We start from the raw sequence: 21801 nt of genomic DNA on the forward strand, positions 1-21801 counted from the left end.
TTCTGGGTATATTTAATAATGTACACAACGTTAATACATGCAGATAATTTATAAATGTTCACATATTTATACTGGTTAAAATAGTTTAGAAGGGCTGGCCGAGTGGCGCGTTGGTTAAGAGTTGGCTTGGGACGCCAGCTCTGAGCAGCAGGGCCTGGTTCAGATCCCACATGAGGGCCAGTGATGCTGCACCCTCTACAGCTAAGATGCTGAACAACAGCCCGACCTGGAGCTGGAGCTGGGATGCCCGAGAGTTGCTGGCAACAGCGTAGGCTGCAGCCCCTGCTACAGCGGGCTGCCATAAGCTACTGTGAGTGGCCAATAGCGGGCGTGAGCTGCTGTGAGCGGCCGTCCAATGGGCAGCGAGCTACTACCTCACCCAGGAAGAGCGCAATGATAATACCAACATGGGCCAGTGAAGTGCTGTCCTCCACAAGTAGCCTGAAGAACAAAAGGACAGCAACTTGTCTGTTTCCCTTCCCCAATTCCCCAATGCTTTTCCACTCCCCCAATAAAATCTTAAAAAAAAAAAGTTTAGAAAACACTGTTCTAATCAATGTATGAAGAAACTTATCCCTCCAAAGATGCCCTACCACATTTATTTTTACTCCTCTCATTTGTTCTATAATAAAGTTTAGATCTATAGTACATTCTCAAATTATGTAGTGTCTCTTCTGGCATCTTGCAATCCTAAGGGCAGTCTTTCTAGTTGATTCTAGGAACCCCAGTAAGTTAATTTTATTGACTAAAGCAATGTGTGAGCATTACTATTTGGGGCACTTGTTAAACACATTGTGGACCAGTGACACAGATTTGCATCTATATATTCAAATGCTTCATCCTCAATGTATTAAAACAGAATCCCAGGTCTCTTCTGTACAGATCAAATTTAGTAGTTCTAGGGAGACCTGAGAATCTGTTTACAAACAATGTCTAAATCATTCCCATTCTCATATAATTTGGGAAACTGGGCATCCAAGAATACTTGTATATATCATGTTAGCATAAGGAAAGTGGAAAGCAGGGTCTCTGGGAGAAACGTAACTGTACAGTTCCTTAAAATACAAAGGGTGCCAAAAAAATGTATACACATTTTGAGAATGGAAAAAACTGTGTATTAAAATTGTGATACTCATTATATACCGATAACAAAAGATGAATACAAGTCATGTGTATACATTTTTTTGGTACCCCTGGTAGAATGTAAACCATGAAATGTACGTACAAATGCCTGTGGAAAGCTACAAAATACCAAGTTGGTAAATACTAGAATTTACCTTGTTTCCAAAATTTACCTGTGATGTATCATGTTTATCACATTCCATGCTTAGGCATTCAAATTTCTGACATGCTGTAAAAAAATTATTTTTAAGGGTTTTTGCTTGAGATGGTATTATGGAGAGAGTGTGAACTAGTAAGCAATCTCTGCATCACATGTTCTTGTTCACCAAATTTATTGTTGAACATTCAGAACACCAGATTATGACAGGTTAAAAAGAAAGCACCAAAAATTGCTACACATCAATACCTGAGCAGAGACTGAAGGCAAATATTCATCTATTAAACCCTACACCATAATGTTAAAACACAGATAAAAACATTCACAACACCCTACAGAGTACAATAGCACTTTTTGTGAATTACAACCAATTAAATGTAATAATGTTAATTATACCATCCCAAAAATACACACAAAATTACACATAAGTGTATATTTAGTACACCATACATTGTACAAAGCACTGAAAAAGATCATGCATGTTTCAATGGAAAGATGTGCAAGGTGACAATCATTTTTCGATAAATACTATAGGACAAGTTCCTTTGTACTGAAGTATTGTTACTATGCACTGCATTTTCTGGATGAGAACAAAATTATCAATTTGCAAATAAATGATGACTGAGTCTATCTCAGCATAACAAAGTTTATCCTCTACAAACTTTAACTATAATATAAAAACCGATGCAGGTTGACAGCCATGTATCTTATTACATTCCCTTGCCCAAACTACTTCCATCTCAATTTGACCATGCTTTAAGGAAAGACATGTTTTCTTTTTACGTATTTTTAGAAAAACCTATATTTTTGTCTTTGGGGGGAGGTAGTGGATATAAAAGAAGAAATAAATGTGTTGCATTTATGTTCAAAATCGAATATGACAAATATATACAACAAATTCTGAGAGATGTAGGCATCTTTTAGCAGAGACCATGAATGTCTTGTGAATGAAATAATTTGTTTTAATAGAAATTATATCCATTATTTTAAATAAACACTGTAAAAATGTAAGTCTTTACATTAAAAAAATAAAACTGGAGCTAGTTCTCTCAATGCCTTCAAAATAATTAGGAAGGGAAAAAAACAATGAAAAGGGGAATGCAATGTTTAAAAATATACTACATGAATCTAAGTTTAATTACTGAAAAATCATTATTGGATAAAGTAACTTTATTTTACATATAAATACAAACCTCAATAATCTGAGGAAAAATAAGTTCAAGGTCTTAGGGAAGAATTTATGTCCTTGATAGCATATTCATTAAAAAGGCAAACAATTACATTTAAGATAAATCATTGCATGTGTAATGAGTTCAGAACAGAAGTGCCACTACCTTTTAAAAAAATTTTTTTCAGAAGCTTTAGTAAAACTTAAATTTATGTTTATAATATAAAGTGTAAGTCAATTTTAACTTGAAATGAAAACTCTGGAAATTAAGGGCGGCCTCTAGATCAATAGTTTTGCAAATGCTAAGGGAAACACTGGTCAATTTTAATTTTCAACTTTTACTTCACCAACCTGAAAGAAAAAGAGTTGGGGCCAATTTGAGAAGACACCGATACTAAAATATGTAGTTATAAAACTGAAGGGCATTCCTTCATCATTTTAAGGCACAGTCTGTTTTATCCCAAACAACTATAAGTTCAAGGTCACAGTGATAATATGCATTCAATTTTGGTCTGGTTTCTCATGGGTACATTGCTACATTTAGTTAGTCATAGGATTAAGAAACTGTAATACAATCACTTTAAAATAATATATTTAAGTCATTTTTATATTTTTAAAAATGTAAATACACAATACAATTTCCTAATTTATATACACTAAAAATTGGAGCTTACTCCTCGTCCACAGGGGAGGAAGAGAAGGTTATTTCTACCAATATACCAACAAATATATATTTGAGTATGTAGAAAGCATGGTTATGTTAAATACAGGCATCTCCTACTTAGGATACAATTATTCAACACAAAGCCGAAACTCATTCCAGAAAACAATGTTCACTTAACTTTTAGGTCTTGTACATCATCTTTTTACTAATATCCCCACCAAATAATTGGATAAACTATCACTATATCAAGGTTAAATAAACATTTTAATATTTGGCTTTCTCGGCTGCCTCTTTACTTCCAGATACTTATGCAAACTGTATCAACATTATTAGGTAGAGAAACAGTAAGTGACATTAAATAATGGAAAAACCTATAATCTGAGAAACTGAAATTCCCTTTGAGAATTTCTATAGGGGAGAAATGAAAGAATTTTAACCAGATAAACATAAGTTTCTGAGTGTATCACATTTCTACTTTTCTCTCAAGAGTATAACACCGTATCAACGTTAACACTTTAGCATTAACAGCTTGATTGTTTTATATTTTCTTTTAAGATATGCATTTTAAAATATTTACTTCATTGTACTGTTAGGTTCTAGTGGATAATTTTTTTTCTGTGACACATGTGACTGTACAAAGGGACTGAATGGAAATACAGAGAAAACAAATTCTGTAAACTTTCATTACAAAAATGAGAGACACCTGTACTAAAATGAACTATGCAACAAAATTTAAAATTTTATATCACAGGAAGAATTGAAAGCAAAATTACTTCACATGATTACTTCAATTAATTAGTGAAAGATCATTACGGGTAAACTAACTTTTACCCAACAAATCAGGGAACATGATTCCAGAAATCATATAAAATAGGATACAACTATGCTATAAGCTTTATATATTTTCAAAGAGAAATTAGAGTATGGAATATAGTTTTGAGGATTTACATATTTCATATAAATCCTAGATGAAAAATCCTGAAAATATTATTTTTGCTTTAATCCCAATATGCTAAGAAAAGTTCATTGGCACAAATGTCTGGAGGTATTTTTTCATTTAGCTTTGGTGGCAAAGTGTGTTTTGCTAACCACATGAATACAGTTATATTTTCCAATGTAGAGGCTTATGCTAAAAAAAAAAAAAAAAATTCAAATGTGTCTTTTTTTCCTAAAAAAGGATTGTAAAAAGTCCGATATGAAAGAAAACAAGTGCAACATGAAATACAAAATATGCCTATCATTTAGACTTTTGAACAGTTAATAGTTCTATGCTTTTTCTATAAATCTTTTACTAATAATATTCCTGCTATATAAATACTAAAAACCAAGATAACATTAAAAAAAAACAGCATATGAACTTTACAAAAATGGCTACTTTTAGACTTCCTAAACTAAGATTAGGGTCCAAATCTGCAAACAAATTTATATTTAACTAATCAAAATACATCAACAGATACAGTTTTTCTAAATGTTCAAAGTTACAATGTACAGAATCAGTAAAGAATAATTCTGACATATATATCAAATTCTATACAAAGGCATCAGAAATTAACTGGTTACTTGGTATTTCAAAACACAGTCATTTCTGGCAGCATAACATGCCAAACACTTTTAGGAAGTACTGTACTTGATTTAAAAAAAATTCAGCCATAGACAATATAATCAAGATGTAGCTTAGAATATCTAACTTTTGAAAGACACAGGTTATCAATTCAGGTGTACTGTTATATTTATACTAGTAATGAAATAACAGTTAATCTTACTGTTTCCAAATTATATTCCATTCTTAAAAGTTATTAATATACAAAATTCAGTCTTCCGTATTTATAATTTAATTATCAAAAAATGTGAATTCTTGAGCATTTATAGTAGACATATTTGGATTTGGATTACTGACCTGATTTTTCTTTCCTATTATCCTTATTAACAATAAAGATAATGAGTAGCCTCACAGACTTTCTATCTCCTCAGGCTGTTAAAACTTACTGTGAAAAAATGCATGAATAATACGTATAAATAAAAGTTCATTGAAGAATTTGAAATGCTGTCCTTTGTTCAAAAAGACCAGGATAAAATTTCGCCCTCAATTATCTTACTACTTTGTAAAGTGTTCTCTACATTTGCCTTATGTGGCAAGCAAGTTTTCTGTCAGGGTTTAATTTCATAATACAAAGATACTTTTATTGTTTCCTTTATCCTGAGGAGTGCTATGCTCTCCAAATTGACTTTCCCTTCTACAACTTCCCAAAGTATCTTGTTTCCTATGATATACAAATTCACAAACCTAACACACTGAGAAAACAGTGATAATGAAAAGTAATCAACAAATGTCTACTCATAAAAGGTCCCAACACATTTAAAAATTTTTTCCCAATTGATTTTAATTTACTAAAATTGCAAATGCAGCACTGTCAAGTTTTGCACTAAACCTCATTACAAAGCAAGACGTTACACTAACTTAGGCCTAATGCCTAAGATGAAAATATAGGCCAACTGAATTATCTGGGGATTCAAGAATCAATAGCCCTCATTTATCTCATAATCTTTGTGTTTCCATTTTCCCCAGAGCTTTCAAGAACTAAACTGAAAATTGAGTTTTACCTCTTTTTTGTTTCCCTTGACTACCTTCCGTAAGAGGTACTAATGTGCGAGGTGACATGGATATACTAAACTGTAAATGAAAAGTCTAAAGAGTTAAGAAAAGTATAGGAACTAGATAATGAACAAATCAGATAATTTGCCTCATATAAGTATACGTGTGTGGTGGAAATGTGTATCATCTGCATGAGTAATATGATAATCAACCTTTTCTAGGCCTGCTAGTTCTAGTTCTTTCTTTTCCCTAGTGTATAATCATATAAATATCAAAGTGTAGTTCAATTAAGAAAAGGTTATTCCATTATATACATCTAAATTTATCTGATCAAAATATGAAAAAAAATTAAAGACTGATTAATCTATGACAGGCACAAATGGTTTCTTTTTTTTTAGGACCACTATTTTAAATACAGTAATACCTTGGTTTGGGAGCATAATTCGTTCCAGAAACAAACTACTCGTATTGCAAGACATCGCTTGTCTACCACGTTAAAATGTATTAGAAATGTTTGCTCGTCTTGCAGAACACTCACAAACCACGTTACTCGCAATACAAGATTTTACTGTATTTTCATTCTGTTGACAAGAAAGGAGTTAGCAGAGCCTGTTTAATTTCTGGCATGAAAAAGACTCAGAAAAAAAAGCCTTAATGATTTCTATCATACTATCAGTTCTAAATTATAAGAGTAGTAACTCCAGATGAGACTTTAGAAACACTGCAAGTACTCAAGTGTTTTTCCTGCCCTGTCTATATTTGAGTCAGTTATCAATAATAGGGTCCAGGAGTAATTTTTATGAGCACAAAACTTACTCAAAACTCAACAAGTGCTACTAAAAATGTTGTAACATTAGAGCTCACAAGTTTGTTGAGTCAGACAATCCCTAACTACCAATAAACAATTTCATTTTTAGTAGCATTGTTAATAAAGCTGTTCTACCAGCTAATAATATAGGTGGCAAGCATGACAGAAACAATGTGTAACTTAAAAACAAAAGGGCTTCCCTTTTCTCAAGTGACAAAAACATCGATTTCACTAATCTTCAGATAAGATTCTGGTAGTTATTTGAGTTTAAAGTGCATCAAGATTTGAAGAAGACCCTGTCAAAATGTTTAAAAAAAAAAGTCTCTCTCTCTCTAATATATATGTATCTAATGGCTAAAGACCCAATCTACTCTAGTTTCTAAAATGTTTAATCAGGATTCTTTTTGTAGTTCTAAAATGAAACGTTTTGTTGAAATAAATAAGACTTCATGATAACTACACTCATGTGAAAATACCTTAGGGAGAATTTGTGTGCCTATTCTGCTGCTTTAAAAAGCTAACGTACTACTCACAAATGAAAAATTTAAGCTTGTTACATTTTATTCATGAGCAGTACTGACTAAACAAGGAGACTCTAGTTCACATAAACACAATGATTATGGGTGTCAATAGAGGATCCAAATTAATGGATTTTCTAAAGTTCTTTCTGTATATTGACCTAAGTTTAAATTCAGAATTACTTAAATGACATGTTAAACCTATAACTTGAAATCCATGAAAAAATAAAAAATACCATGTATATAAAAATTTATAAGAATATATATAGGGCCGGCTGAGTGGCTCAGTTGGTTAAGAGCTTGCTCAAGAGTTTGAGCTCTGAACAACAGTGGTTCGATTCCCAGCCCGAGCTAAGCTGCCAACAGGCTCAGCTCAGCTTAAAAAAAAAAAAAAAGAATATATATATAGCTAAACAGAGGCAAATGTGTCCTAATTTAAATATATATGTGGTATGCTATGGGACAAATGTATACTCTAATAAATTCTATTTCCTTTCAGGTACTGAACACAAGCATTTTGTACTTTATCCCTTTTGCCACTTTTCTCAAACAAGAGCATGGCAGGCATACCTGCCTTGTCTACTACGAAGGTATCACTTCCTTTTAATGGTCTCAGTAAGTGAAAATATGAATTCTGAACAACAGGCATTAAGTTTGGAAAGACAATAATGGGATCAAACTTACAATCCTCAGAGAAGACAGCAAGACCCTCTTCAACTGATGCTAAAAGAGCAAGGACCTGAGAAACAATTGAGAAGTGGGGTAACCCTGCAGAGGCAGTAACATGGGGTAACCCTCTATAGGCAGTAACAGCTGAGAGGTTGTAATGGAATCCAGATGCAATGGCAGATAAAATGAACCTGGTACTCTAGGACATCCCCAGGTGATAAGGACACAAGTTCATGGGTGCAACTGTGGAATTATTAGGACTTAAGGAATTGAGAGGTTTTAGGTATTTACAGCACACATCTAAAGGAAGGGCTCTATCAGCTACGTAAAGCTCAGCCTGAGTTTATTCTTTCTTAAGACAGATACCTAGCTCCACTACCTACTTCCTACTCTTCTGTAGCTAAAAGTGAGCTGAAATCTGAAATGAAATAGAAATATTATTCTTTTATCTGCCAAACAATAATCACCTTAGCAAATTAAGATTCCACTTTAAAACCAGTGATTAAAGCCTCTAATTTATTCAGGTATACTGTTTATACTTATGCTATTAGTGGGGTAAGAGTTTGTCTACTGTTATTCCATTACTATTATAATTTTATACATCAAATGTAGTACTGCACTTGATCATGCTAATTTTTTTCTACAGTTGTCAATTGTGAAAACCTAGAGTTTTTTCTGACCACTGGAATTTAGTTATTTTAACAATCCAACATGACCTGAGGCACTTTTGGCAACCATGGAATCAAAGGTTAAACTGGTAAATAAAAAAGTACAGACTGAACAACTGAACTGCTCCAATCCCAGTAAATACCTATGTTAAACTTCTTTAAATTTAATAATATATCTCTTTACTACTCTCCTAATATTCACCAATACAAACTAAGATTTGTATTTGAAAAGTAACAAGAAAATTTCATTAAGTTTTGAGTTTGAATTATGTTTCCATTCATCAGTCTTGCATTGGTTACCAAGAAAACATGTCTCCTTAGAATTAAACGGTATATTTTCATAGATGTAAGAAAACAAAAGATCTACTTTGTTCACTGTGGCTGCCAAAAACTGACCAAAGACTCTTCGTGGCTACTTCATTTTTGAGAAAACAAACAGTTGTGAAGCTCATCAATCTTTTAAGACTTATTTCTCAAAATATGTACTGTAACAAATATGAAGTAAACCACTTTTTAGAAGAAAGTGTGATAAAATGAGCAGAATGCTTGAGGTGAGATTACCAAAAATGCTTTACATTTACTGAGTGTTTAGAAGACCCCGAGTATGGCCAATCAAGCAGCCTAGCTGATATGCTAGTGTCCTCAGACACAGTATCCACCATTTCGTTTTACTCATTTTCCAAAAATGACTAGTACACAGATGTCACACCACGAAACAAAACCATGCTTCAACTACTTTCTTCAAGCATTATAAAACTAATTTCCTATTTTCAACATTGTAAAAATAGACTTGTCTTCTCCAAAGGATCTTGCTGGATCTGTGCATTCCCTCTTAGTACTGACCCTAAAGGCATAAATTCTTTTTATCATTCCTTAAATCCAATCTTACATAAAGTTGCATAACGCATGGAATAACAGAGGAATGAAGACAAAGCATGGAACCCTGTATAAGTGTGTGGACCCAAAAGCAATCACACCAACGGCCAGAGGAAGTGGAAATTGTGAAGTAGTCTTCAACAACTTACTGTAAAGAGACAGAAAAATGTACATTACATAAACTACATTGTGAGCAAAAATGGAAGATGTTGATCTTTTATACAGTTTTGAGAAAGTGTTCTAAGTGATTTTAGGTAAAACAATTTTTCATATAATTCAGCTGTCCACAATTTTTGAAATGATCAATATAAGCCATATTTTTGCTAGACAAAAGAAAAACATTTCTATACAGTAAATAACCAGTTGTGTCTAGTCTTTTAAATTTTAACAACAACAAAAAATACTAGTTGGACATTACTCAGCAGCAATTCTACCTCTGGAAATCTATCCTAACAAAAATAACCAATAATGTTTACTAAGACTTAGCTACAGAAATATTTAGCCCTACTTATAAAAACAAAAAAAATCCTCAACCAAATAAAAAAGGAACCATCCTTAATTAAAACAGGAACATACAAGACAAGACACTAAATATTTTTAAAAGAAAAATACAGATGGTCCCTGACTTAAAAAATGCTTAGACTTAACGATTTTTCGGCTTGACAATTGTGTAAAAGCAATATGCATTCAGTGGAAATTATAATTCCATTTCTGAACTTTGATCTTTTCCCGGCTAGTGATATGTGATCTTGTGATGTTGGGCAGGGTCTGTGAGCTACACCTCCATCAGCCACGGGGATCACAAGGGTAAACAACTGATACTGGACAGTGTAGCATTAAGTGCATTTTTGACTTAACTACCGTATTTGCCGGCGTATAAGACGATTTTTTGGCCCTGAAAAATATGCCTCCAAGTGGGGGGTCGTCTTATACACCAGGTACACTTCAGATAGACTGCCCATATAACAAACTCTGTATTTTGAGTAGAAATGTTAGGGGGTCGTCTTATACGCCCAGTCGTCTTATACTCCGGCAAATACGGTATATTTTCAATTTAAGATGGGCTTATCAAGATGCAACCCTATCATAAGGGAAGAAGCATCTGTACTATCAGGAAAGCCTATTACTTTGTTATGCTGAAAACAGAGAAACTGAGGATAAAAAGGGTGAAGAAACTTGCCTCAGGACATACAGCTATGAAATGGCAAAGCCTCTGAGATTTAAACTCTAGGTTGGCCTGGTTCTAGATTATCTGCAAATATCTGCCAGAATCAACTGAAAAGGCTCTGAGAGCAAACAACCAGTCAATGAAAAGTCAAGTTTTCTTATGGAGAATTTTATACATATACATAAGCAGACTAACACTATAATGAACATCATGTGCCCATCACCCAGCTTCAAAAATTATCAAGTCAAAAAAAAAAAATTATCAAGTCATGGCCAATCTTACTTTACCTATATTCCTATCCACTTCCACTCCTCTATATTTTGTGGAAGCAAATTTTAGACATCATACTTTTAAGGGTCAACTTTTTAAAGAAAAAAACATTATTATACCTTAATAAGTAAAACCCATAATTAAGAAAGTATAATATACTTTCATATAAGCTAAATTTACAAATAAACCATAGTTACTATTATAGCTTTACCTTTAGGAATAGTCTAAGTAATTAGGAATAAAGAGCATGCTTCAGACATTAAAAAAATAAAATAAAAAAGTGATAAAGACCAGGAATAGATGTGAGAAAAAGAAAGATTAAACTACTATACCTTGATTTTATTGAAACAGTGTAAGTATTTCCAAGAATTGCCATAGTTGGAATAAGGATAAATGCCAAAGGTTTACATGGATCAGGATTAAGTTTAAAGTAATACCTATATCAAAGAGAAAAAATAGAATGTAAATCAACAAAGCATGCTTGATCATTTTATCAGAATCAAATTAAAAATTTTTCAAAACATTCTAGTAGCAATATGAATATAAGAGAACTCTGAACAGCTCATAAAATCTGATAATTTGGCTCTAGATCATCTTTATACCCAAGTTTTATATGGAGAATTACATTCAGAAACTACTAAACAAAATTAATATTCACTATGAAAGCACTTCCTTTTTATATAATGATTTAAAATATATTAAGTCTCCTCTATTAAAAAGGATAAAAAATAAAGGTTTTTAGTAAGAGTTCCTTATCTTTTTAAAAACCCAAATTCTCATGTCTTGCATTTATTTATAGACAGTAAAACATCTATAGCCTTTCAGAACCATAAATTTTTGCTCCTTAAATAATTTTCTCCCCAAATCTGTGAACAAAAATCTGGATCTTAAAATGAAGGACAAGGGAAGGATATCAACATCTGGTAACCTGTGGTTTAATAGCACTTATTTTGGTTCTGCCAATTTTGCAAAAAAAACCCAAATACTTCCAGGGCCGGCCAAGTGGCTCAGTTGGTTAAGAACACGAACTTTGAGCAACAGGGTCTTCGGTTCGATTCCCACATGGGCCAGTGAGCTGCGCCCACGCTGAGCTGCCAACAGGTGGCTGAGCTGGTGAGAGCACGTGCTCCTAACAACAAAGTTTCCGGTTCGACTCCCACATGGAATGGTGGGCTACGCCCACCCACAACTAAGATTGAACACGGCACCTTGAGCTGAGCTGCCCTGAGCTGCCGAGGGGTGGCAGGATGGCTCAGTGGTTAGAGCGTGTGCTCTTAGCAACAAGGTTGCCAGTTAGACTCCCACATGGGATGGTGGGCTACGCCCACCCACAGCTAAGATTGAACATAATACCCTGAACTCAGCGGCCACGAGCTGCCGCCGGGCAGTTAGATGGCGACTGGACTTGGAGCTGAGCTAGCTGCGCCCTCCACAACTAAGACTGAAGGACAACAACTTGGCTGTTCCCTTTCCCCAATTCCCCAATAAAACCTTAAAAAAAACTTCCTGTATTTAGATAATCAAAAAGTTTTATATCATTTCTGAAAACCATACTTCAGTAGGGGTTCAATTATTACTTGGATGAGGTAGTTTATTTTTTTAAATACAATTGATCAATAACTAAATATTCTAGAAATATCTTGGAGGGCTTTTTCAGACTCTCATTTAACCTAGGACATTTATTAGGTAGCAAAGCAAATGACGGTTTTCAGTAGTAAGACAGCTGATCATTTATTTTAGTTAACTGCATGGCGTACATTAGGCAAGTACTCACTTCCTTCATTATTTCTAATATTTTTAAATGAAACCATTTTTATTCCCCCCAAATTTTAAACAACATAAAACTGGTCATGATTTGAAAATACATAAAACATGGGCTGGCTGAGTGGCTCAGTTGGTTAAGAGCTCGCTCAAGAGTTTGAGCTCTGAGCAACAGCGGTTCGAGTCCAGCCCGAGCTGAGCAGCTGCTGAGCTGCCAACAGGTAGCAGGATGGCTCAGCTAAAAAAAAAATAATAATAATAAAAAAAAGAAAAAGAAAAAGAAAATACATAAAACATGAGCATTATGAACACCTTAATACAACAAAATAAAGCACATTTTTCACATATGTCTAGATCATAGAAAGTTAAAGTGACAATGCCCTCTTTGGGGAGGCAGATTTGGGGGAAGTTTCTTTTTCCAAAGTTTATTTTCTCATGGTGAGGGGGAAAATGTGAATATATTGAAAATAAATTTCAGGTGATATGTAGCTTCCTGTCCTTGAGGAAGTTTTATGTACCATTAAGAATCCAGCAAGTCTCTACTTATAGATATTTATTGTTTGAACCACATAAGTTTTAAATATAAAAATAAAACGAACCTAAGATTCTTTAACCAATAAATTAAAGACGGCATGCTGAGTAATACAATCCACGTTAATAAGTTAATCACTGTGCTGTGCATGCGAAGACTATCTTCAGCATCACTGGCAGATAAACGAAGATGGTGTACTGTAGACTCTTTATGGTGATTGGATTTTTTTTCACTTCTTCTGGAGTGTTTGGGATTCTAGAAAGAAATAAAGTAAAAATATCAAGGTATTAAGTAAAATTTAAATTTATGATTGTATTCAGAATCATATTCAATTACTGAACAGCTAAATAAATATATCTTTCCACTACCAAACTGATAAAAAAAAATACTGAAATTCCCTTGTTTAAAAGTGGTTATCAGGCTGGCTGAGTGGCGCGTTGGTTAGGAGTTGGCTTGGGAGCGCCAGCTCTGAGCAGCAGGGCCCCAGTTTGGATCCCACATGAGGGTCAGTGATGCTGCGCCCTCTACAATTTAGATGGCAAATAACAGCTCCACCTGGAGCTGGGCTGCTGTGAGTCGCCAGCAACGGCGTAGGCTGCAGTGGGGCTGGCCGGCAGCTGGCATGCACTTTCGTGCCCTGAGCAGCCATCCAAGGTCCGGCAACTGATGTGCCTCACCTGGGAAAAGCGCAATGATCACAATACCAACATGGGCCAGTGAAGCGACGTCCTCCACCACTAGACTGAAGAACAAAAGGACAGCAACTTGTCTGATCTCATTCCCTGATTCCCCAAAGGTGTTCCCCTCCCCCAATTCCCCAATAAAATCTTAAAAAAAAAAAAAAGTGGTTATGGTTATCAGTTATAAAACTTTTATGTCTTTGACTTGCTATTTCCACTGCTGACAACATAGCCTCTATGTAATTCCTCAAAATAAAATTTAAAATATAGTTTGTAACAACAAAAATGACATATGTACTGACAAAGATCAAATTAAAGTGAGACAATCGAAGTCTACAGTAGTATTCATTAGGTTCAGTTTCCCTAAAAATACTTAAATTCATGATACCTTTTAAACACTATAAAATCCGAATTTAAAAAAAATGAGAAACTTTAAAATTTTCCCATGTTCTTTCATATTAAAGTGATGTAGAGTTTTGAAAATAAAACTTACCACAGTTTGGCTATTTTTAAAAGTTGTTAGGCTGGCTTGCAGATGAACAATCTAGGAAAAAGAAATGACTGTTTAATTTTACCTTTATTTGAAACAAAACCCACCCATTTTTATTAAAATTGAGAAGCACTAAAATTTAAATTTTTTAAAAATCAAAACAACTAGAAATTCATTTAAACACTGAAAAATATTCTCTTACAAAAGATAAATAATAACTACACACGCTTGCTATCATGGATTAAAAAACAAAATAATACAAACTTCCAGAGTTTGTTGAAGCCAGGATATTGCTACATCTTTCACATTCTGGAGCTTTGAATGATATTTTGCTGTAGCAACTTCAAGTGTCTTGTGAGTAAAAAATTTAATTATATTTAGTATAGTATAAAAAGTAACATGTTTTATATATTCTAAATCTTTGAAAATCTAAACTCAATTATATATAGTGATGAAATGTTTTCAAGAACCTGAGAAAGTATTTAAGTTTAATTTATTAGCCTTGCTTAAGTGTTTGAGAAAGTTTTGCTTACTGGGTCAGTTGTTTGAAATATCCAATTAAAAAAACTAAAGATATTATACTTATAAATCTAAGTAGCTCTAAATAGTTTTCTTTCTAATTGATATACAATTCCTTTGGAAAGCCACAAATAATCTATAATGTGCCACGTATTAGTGCGAAAAGCGGATGCAAATAAACTTGTTTAAAAAAGAAGAAAAATATTATCCATTCCGGTATCAACTGTCTCTACATAAGACTAATGAGGAGAATATGCAGTGTATGACCTCTATTTTCCGGCAAAGCTGTCAGCCTTTTTGAAAGTGTTTTTCACTTCCTTAGTAAAATTATCAGCCTAATTATTTCTATCATTGTCTTCTGATTCTTCAGCAACATATGTAACATTTTGCATTATCTCAGCAGGGCTGATAGCTTGATCCTACTGATAGAACTTTTTGTCTGGGCTATTGCCCATGTTCTAAGGGAGGTGTGAAAAAAATTCCTCTAGTAAAATATTTTTTAAAAAGTTAACATTACTTGTAAGAGCAAGAAACATTTTGGAACATTCTATCTTCTCCCCTCCCTTTTTTTTTTTTAAACAAACTAATCCAATTTAAGACTAATAATTTCAGTTCTACAGTTAACTACATATTTTAAATAACTAAGATGTTTTAAAAAAAAACACCTTTACACTTAAATCTGTTATATAACAAAAGGTTACTGCAGCAGTAATTAAAATTTTTATTAACAACACCTACAGGAAATCCTATGCCTTCCTGATACAAAGCCCAGCCATTCTGACTTTATTGATCTGACATACCTTAAACACATAGTAAAGGTAAGTAAGAAATATGGCAAATGCGCCACAAGTTGCCCAACTGACTATGACCAAAACAACTGTCAAAAAGGGTAAGTCTGGTGATATCATCTTGATGTTTTTAGGGAGTTCAGAGGGCCTGGAAAAACAAGAACACAATTCTTCATAGTTATTTATAGTCACATGTAAGAAGAAAACAATACAGTACTCTGCCAGGCCTTCCTGTTTATTAATATGAAAGCACCATAAAGTAAACAGTAAGGTATTTTTAATAAAGGCAAGGGGTGACACATATTTGACTGTGAATTCTGTAATATGCGGTCAGACAATTAAGTTCACGAACTCATCCTAGAAAAAGTACTACATACCTCATTTCTGAATATCACTATGGTCACCTTCGAAGTACTCCCCTTGGGAAACTATGCACCAATGCCAACGCCTAGTCCAGCCTTCAAAGCAATTTTGGAACTCTTTTTCTGGAATGGCAATCAGAGCTTTCATCATATTACCCTTGATGTCCTGAATATCATCAAAATGTCTTCCTTTCAATATTTCCTTTATCTTCAGATAAGGAAAAAAGTCACTGGGGGCCAGATCAGGTGAGTAGGGAGGGTGTTCCAATACAGTTATTTGTTACTGGCTAAAACCTCCCTCCCAGACAGTGCTGTGTGAGCTGGTGCACTGTCGTGATGTAAGAGCTAGGAATTGCTGGTGAAAAGTTCAGGTGGTCTGACTTTTTCCCACAGCCTTTTCAGTACTTCCAAATAGTAAACTTGGTTAACTGTTTGTCCAGTTGGTACAAATTAATAATGAATAATCCCTCTGATGCCAAAAAATGTTAGCAACATTGCTGCAACAAAGTTTGCAAACTTAATTGTCAGGCCTCATACACTGTGATACCGCTTCTTCCATTTAGATACACTATGGCTGATATTTATACTAAGAAAAAAATGTTGCTAAAGATAATTATTAACTATAGGCCGGTGCCATACATTTCTGATCTTGATAGGTGGAGGAACAGTTTTCTATTTCTTAGTCTCGAGATCACTCAGACATGTGATGGTATCAGAAGCACCTTAGAAGGAGAAAGGAGCATAACTTAATCCCTTCTGAGACAGTAAATCAAAGAACATGTTTGGTGAGGGGTGGAAAAGGAAACTATATCAATGGTTTACCAGAAAAGTCTACCAGTAACTTCAAACTATGTCTTTGGGCCTATAATAAAACCATAGGCAATGCTTTGGAACGCTTATACATTTCATCTAATCTGATCCTAAATATCTTAATTGGAGTCTCTTGCTCTCAGGTTTGATTGCAAATCAACATAATAAAAGCACTGCCAGAGAAACACTTCCTCCTTAGAAATATTTGTAACAGTGAAATTTACAAATACTACTAGTATAATCTGCCTAACTTTTTCAATTCACTTGAGTACTAAGGTCAAAATCAAAGGTAGCATTTAATTTGCAATAAATGATCTTTGACAATGACATAGCTTCAACACTAATCCACGTTTTGCTATTTCTTTAGAAATTAGTTTAGTGAAAGCAAATTAATTTTAAGGTTCACCATCAGAATATAATTTTATTTCTTAATTAAGAGCAATGAGAAAGTTTTTAATCATTCTACTCTTTACCTTTTCAAAACTAGCCACAATGAAGAAAGGAGTCTCACAGACGTAGAAGAAAGCAGGCCGCCCCAGTAGGCAGTACATGTTCCAAACAGAAAGAGAATCAAGGACACGAGGGGGAAACACATACTCTGACTAGTTAAAACGATGGCATCTAATTCTGGTAATAGTAACACATCCCATAATTCTTTAAACCATTTATACCTGTGGATGAAAGAAAATATAAAATAAAAACAATTTTAAAAAATCAACAACTGACATTCAAGGATTTACTATCTGAGGTGAATGACCCTTCATTAGAGTCCCCAAAGTACCATGACATTTAACTTGTAATTATACTGAAAAACAAGTTTCAATTCCTTGTAGGGAACAAGTCATTTATCTTCCAAGTGAGTCTACTGATCTTGAAGGATTTGAGTCCTGAGTTTCAATGCAGCTTTAATGCTCTCTACTAATCCTTGTAAAGACATAATAAGTGGTCTTTTTAAGTTAGAAAGCCAAACGCTAGTTGTAAAGACAGAAGAAAAGAGATCTAAGTAACGGCTCTTAAGCAAAAAACAATGCAAATAAATTAAGAATGAAATATTAAGTAGAGAAATCTAAAACACTTTGTATGGAAAGTAAGAAAAAGTAATCTGAGGCACTGTTTCATCAACATCCTATAATGGTTGTGCTCTGGGATACTCCAAGATCATGAACCATATATATCCCTTTGCAAATGTTGAAGGCCTGGTATATTTACAGTCTAAGTTTAGACTGATATGTATGATAAGCTCAATGATTACTTTGGACATAGTTATACTACTGAAGTAAATGTTGATCTACTTATTAGGCCTTTGTCTAAGAGGAAAAAAATCTCATTTAAGTCAATCACCATATTTGAATGAAAACTTATATTCCATTATGAAGACAAACATGTTTTATACACAATAAAAAATTAAAATCATTATCACAGATAATAAAACTTACCCCAAAAGAAACTTAATCATAATTACAAAAGGATCAACTTTGTATGGTTTGGCTTCTTTATCCAACATAGTAGCATATTCTAAGCAATGACCTGGTAGATTAAAAAAAAAAACTCTATGTAGTACAGAATTCAGTCATTAAGTATAAGACATATTATACCTTGCAGTATCTGTAAGAGCAACATATTTCATGTCAGAGAAAGCAAGAGTCTTCATTACTATCACAGAAACTCTCCTCAAAAGATTAAAAATTACTGGAATTCAATGGTTCTCATATAAGAGTACATATTCGATCACTTGTGAAACAAATTCTGGAAGCCAAGAATGGGTTTTCAACATTTGTATTTTCACAAAGCTCCATGGGTGCTTTTTTTTTCTTTCTTTTTTTTAACTTTACTGTGTATAATTTTTATACCACACAACTCATCCATTTAAATGTATGCTAGTCCATGGTTTTAGTGTATTTACAGAGTCATGCATCCATCACCACAATTCAACTTAGAATATTTTCATTACTCCAAAAACAAAAAAAAAGTCCCTTTAACTGTCACCTCCAATTCCTCCCCATTCCTAGGCAAACACTAATCTAGTTTCTTTCTCTGTAGACTGAACTATTCTGAACATTTCATATAAATAGAATCATATAGTATGTAGTCCTTTGCAACTGGCTTCTTTCACTTAGCACATTTCCAAGATTCATCCGTGTTGTAGGATGTATCAACACATTTTATTTATCCGCTCATCAGCTGATGGACATTTGGGCTGCTTCCACTTTGAGGCTGTTACGAATAGAGCTCCTGTGAACATCTGCGGATGAGTTTAGTGTGAGTGTATGTTTGCCTGTCTCTTGGGTATGTAACCTATGGGTGGAGTTGCTGGCCATCTGTTAACTCTGCTTAACCAGCTGAGGAACTGCTAGGCTGCTTTCCAAAGCAGTGATACAATTTCACATTCCCACCAGCAGTGTATGAAGGTGCCAATTTCTGCACACCTTCATTAATGCTTGTAATTGTCCTTTTTATTTCATCATTCTAGTGAGTATGACCCACGGTGATTTTTTATAAGCATCCTTGGTTCAGAATTACTTCTTTAATTGATGTGAGACATAATCCCGTACTTACATCCTCTAGATGAACCAATATCATAATCTCTGGGGTCTCTATGGACTATCTGGATATAAATTCTATATGTTTGAAAATCAGTTATCAGGTCACTTGAAACTAAGGAGAATGAAATATCTCTTTCAAATTAAAAAGAAAAAAAAGATATTTATATTCAAGTAGAACTGATGTCATACTGCCAAAATAATCTCTTAATTAAAAGGCTGGATCAGATTAGAGCACACTGAATGTTGCTTCTTTCTTCATGGAATATAAATTAAATCAGGTTAAAATAAACACTCAAGGCAGACCTGAAATTGCAAAAAGTCATTGAAAGGGAATTAATAGCTGTGAAAGGATCTGGCAAGGTGGAAATGGTGGAGGGGATTTTTGGATTGCTTTTATGTATTTTGGCCCCATTTTCTTTTCCTGTCTTTTGCCTCCCTTGATTACTAGTCCAAGCCAAACAAGTGTGTAAGGACCTTACATAGTTGAGGCTCCTGGGAAACTGTACTAACCGCTGTTCTCTACAGAGGGTTTTGTCCAGTATACTATACAGTAAAACCTTAGATTGCGAGTAACTTGGTTTGCGAGTGTTCCGCAAGACGAGCAAACATTTCTAATACATTTTAACTTGGCAAACGGGCAATGTCTTGCAATACGAGTAGTTTGTTTCCGGAATGAATTATACTCGCAAACCAAGGTATTACTGTATAGTCTATATTTGCCCCTCTAGATCCATTCTGCACTCTTGACTTTGCTCTGAATTTGGGGAGGCTGACTTTTATGGATGGGCTTCTAGGTACGTTCAGTGAATGAGGGCCACTGGCAGACAGGAGAATGGACGGGAATAGGTTAGTATGTTTCTTTCCCCACCTCTCCCAGCTGAGCCCAGGCTGACTGTGGCCCCAGCGTTGCCCACATCTACAGCTGCAATAACGCTGAACTCTCCAACAGCTCTAGGTTTGCCCTCTCCCTTGCCCTGCACCTAGGAGTATCGGGTGGCTCTGCTGTGAACCTGGGACTTTATCATTTCTTGTTGGTTTCCCTTAACCCTACATATATACCTTTGAAATAGCCCCTTCCTTAAACTTTCAGTTATTCCATTCAATGTGCCAGGAGCTAACTGATACAGCTGATACAGCCCAAGTATTACACTGAGTAACTACTATGGGCTTGGCACTGTGTTAGGTACCGGGATTAGGATGGAGAACAAGATCCCTACCAGTGAATCTCTACCTATTAAGAGGTCCTCCAAATAGAGAGAAGAAACTTCAGGCACGACGGTATAAAATGGAGAAAGCAAGTAAGGAATTTTCTTGGGGATCTCTTAAAACTTAGAGGATCCCAAATCCCTGTAAACTTGAGAGAGGTGGGCTGTACATTTTCAAGAAATTGATATGTCTTCCTTAGCCACATGAAGAATAAAAAATAATGACGCACAGAGAAAGGAAAGGAGGGAGTGAAGAATAACATTCTTACCTGTTGAGAACAGAGAGTATAACTGTCCTCCATAAGCAAGAAGAATACTAGATATCACATAAGCAGGAAGAGCTCCGCCATGAAATCGAACAACCTAGAAAACAGGAAAAGCAATGGACAACTTCTAAATATTTGTGGTAATGAAATCAATGTACTTTCACATAAAATGAAAGTGTCATTCTTCACTTTATATCTTTCATGATATGGCCACAAAGGTATTTCTAGTAACGGGTATCAAAACTCTAAGTAAAATAAACGTTAAGACTATAAGCATACTACATAGAAAAATGGTATCTAAATTTTTCATTACAGGCTAATAAGGAGAATATATAATTGAATAGCAAGTGCTACAGACTATTTTACAAGGCATGCTTACTGAGCATTTAATATGTTCCAGGCATGATATCAAATATCTTATATGCATTATCTCATGCTCTCCTCCCAAAAACCTTTGAGGTAGCTCTTATCCCTAATTCAGCCTCAGGGAGCCGAAGTAACTTGCACTTAAAAACATAATACACAGGCAAGTTATTTACTTGTTACCTCTCTATGTCCTCATCAGTAAAATGGGGACAATAATAGTACTTACCTTGTAAGTGGTTTTAAGGATTAAACATGTTCATTTGTGTAAAGCAGTTAGACTATTAATGTGAACATGATAAGCTACCAGAAAACATTAGCTGCTATTATTAAACTTCTATGTCCATTACTGTCTTTGGAAATCTTGCAGAATGGGATTTAACTCAGAGCCTAAGTTCATAATAATTATGTTATAGTGCCTCAAATCAGTCTATAAGCTGATCCAATCTCTGTAAAAAACATACATATAACAAAAATAAAGTGTTAAGTTCTTATTTTAATAATAAAGTTTTAAAAGAAAATTTAAAGCATGTTCTCTATTCCACAGAATTTTTTAGAAAACGTACAGATTCCCTTGGCAATTTGATAACAGCTATGGAAATGCATGCTTACACAAGATGCTGTGTAAATTTTCAGGAAGTTCAAGGTCTTGAAGCTTCTTTGTGGATTCCCAGGTTAAAATAAGAAAGTCTCAGGCCAGCTGAGTGGCACATTGGTTAAGAGCTGGCTTGGGATGCCAGAGGGCCCCGGTTCGGATCCCACATATGAGGGCCAGTGACACTGCCCTCCACAGCTAAGATG

The 21801-nt window shown here is 34.4% G+C and overlaps 1 protein-coding gene across 1 annotated transcript in view; it reads right to left on the reverse strand.

Annotated features, from left to right (window-relative positions):
- Positions 1–7370: 7370 nt before the first annotated feature.
- PGAP1 (post-GPI attachment to proteins inositol deacylase 1) overlaps positions 7371–21801 on the reverse strand; it is a 93915-nt gene continuing 79484 nt past the window's right edge. Inside the window, exons 21-28 of the mRNA XM_019635604.1 lie at positions 20641–20734; positions 18060–18150; positions 17097–17294; positions 15464–15599; positions 14148–14198; positions 13042–13229; positions 11014–11118; positions 7371–9391 (exon numbers count right to left, since the gene is read on the reverse strand). Coding sequence (XP_019491149.1) covers positions 9253–9391; positions 11014–11118; positions 13042–13229; positions 14148–14198; positions 15464–15599; positions 17097–17294; positions 18060–18150; positions 20641–20734 — 1002 coding nt within the window. The 3' untranslated portion in view covers positions 7371–9252. The remainder of the gene's footprint in view (positions 9392–11013; positions 11119–13041; positions 13230–14147; positions 14199–15463; positions 15600–17096; positions 17295–18059; positions 18151–20640; positions 20735–21801) is intronic.

Source organism: Hipposideros armiger, unplaced genomic scaffold (assembly GCF_001890085.2).
Source record: "Hipposideros armiger isolate ML-2016 unplaced genomic scaffold, ASM189008v1 scaffold_23, whole genome shotgun sequence".
Classification (NCBI taxonomy): domain Eukaryota; kingdom Metazoa; phylum Chordata; class Mammalia; order Chiroptera; family Hipposideridae; genus Hipposideros; species Hipposideros armiger.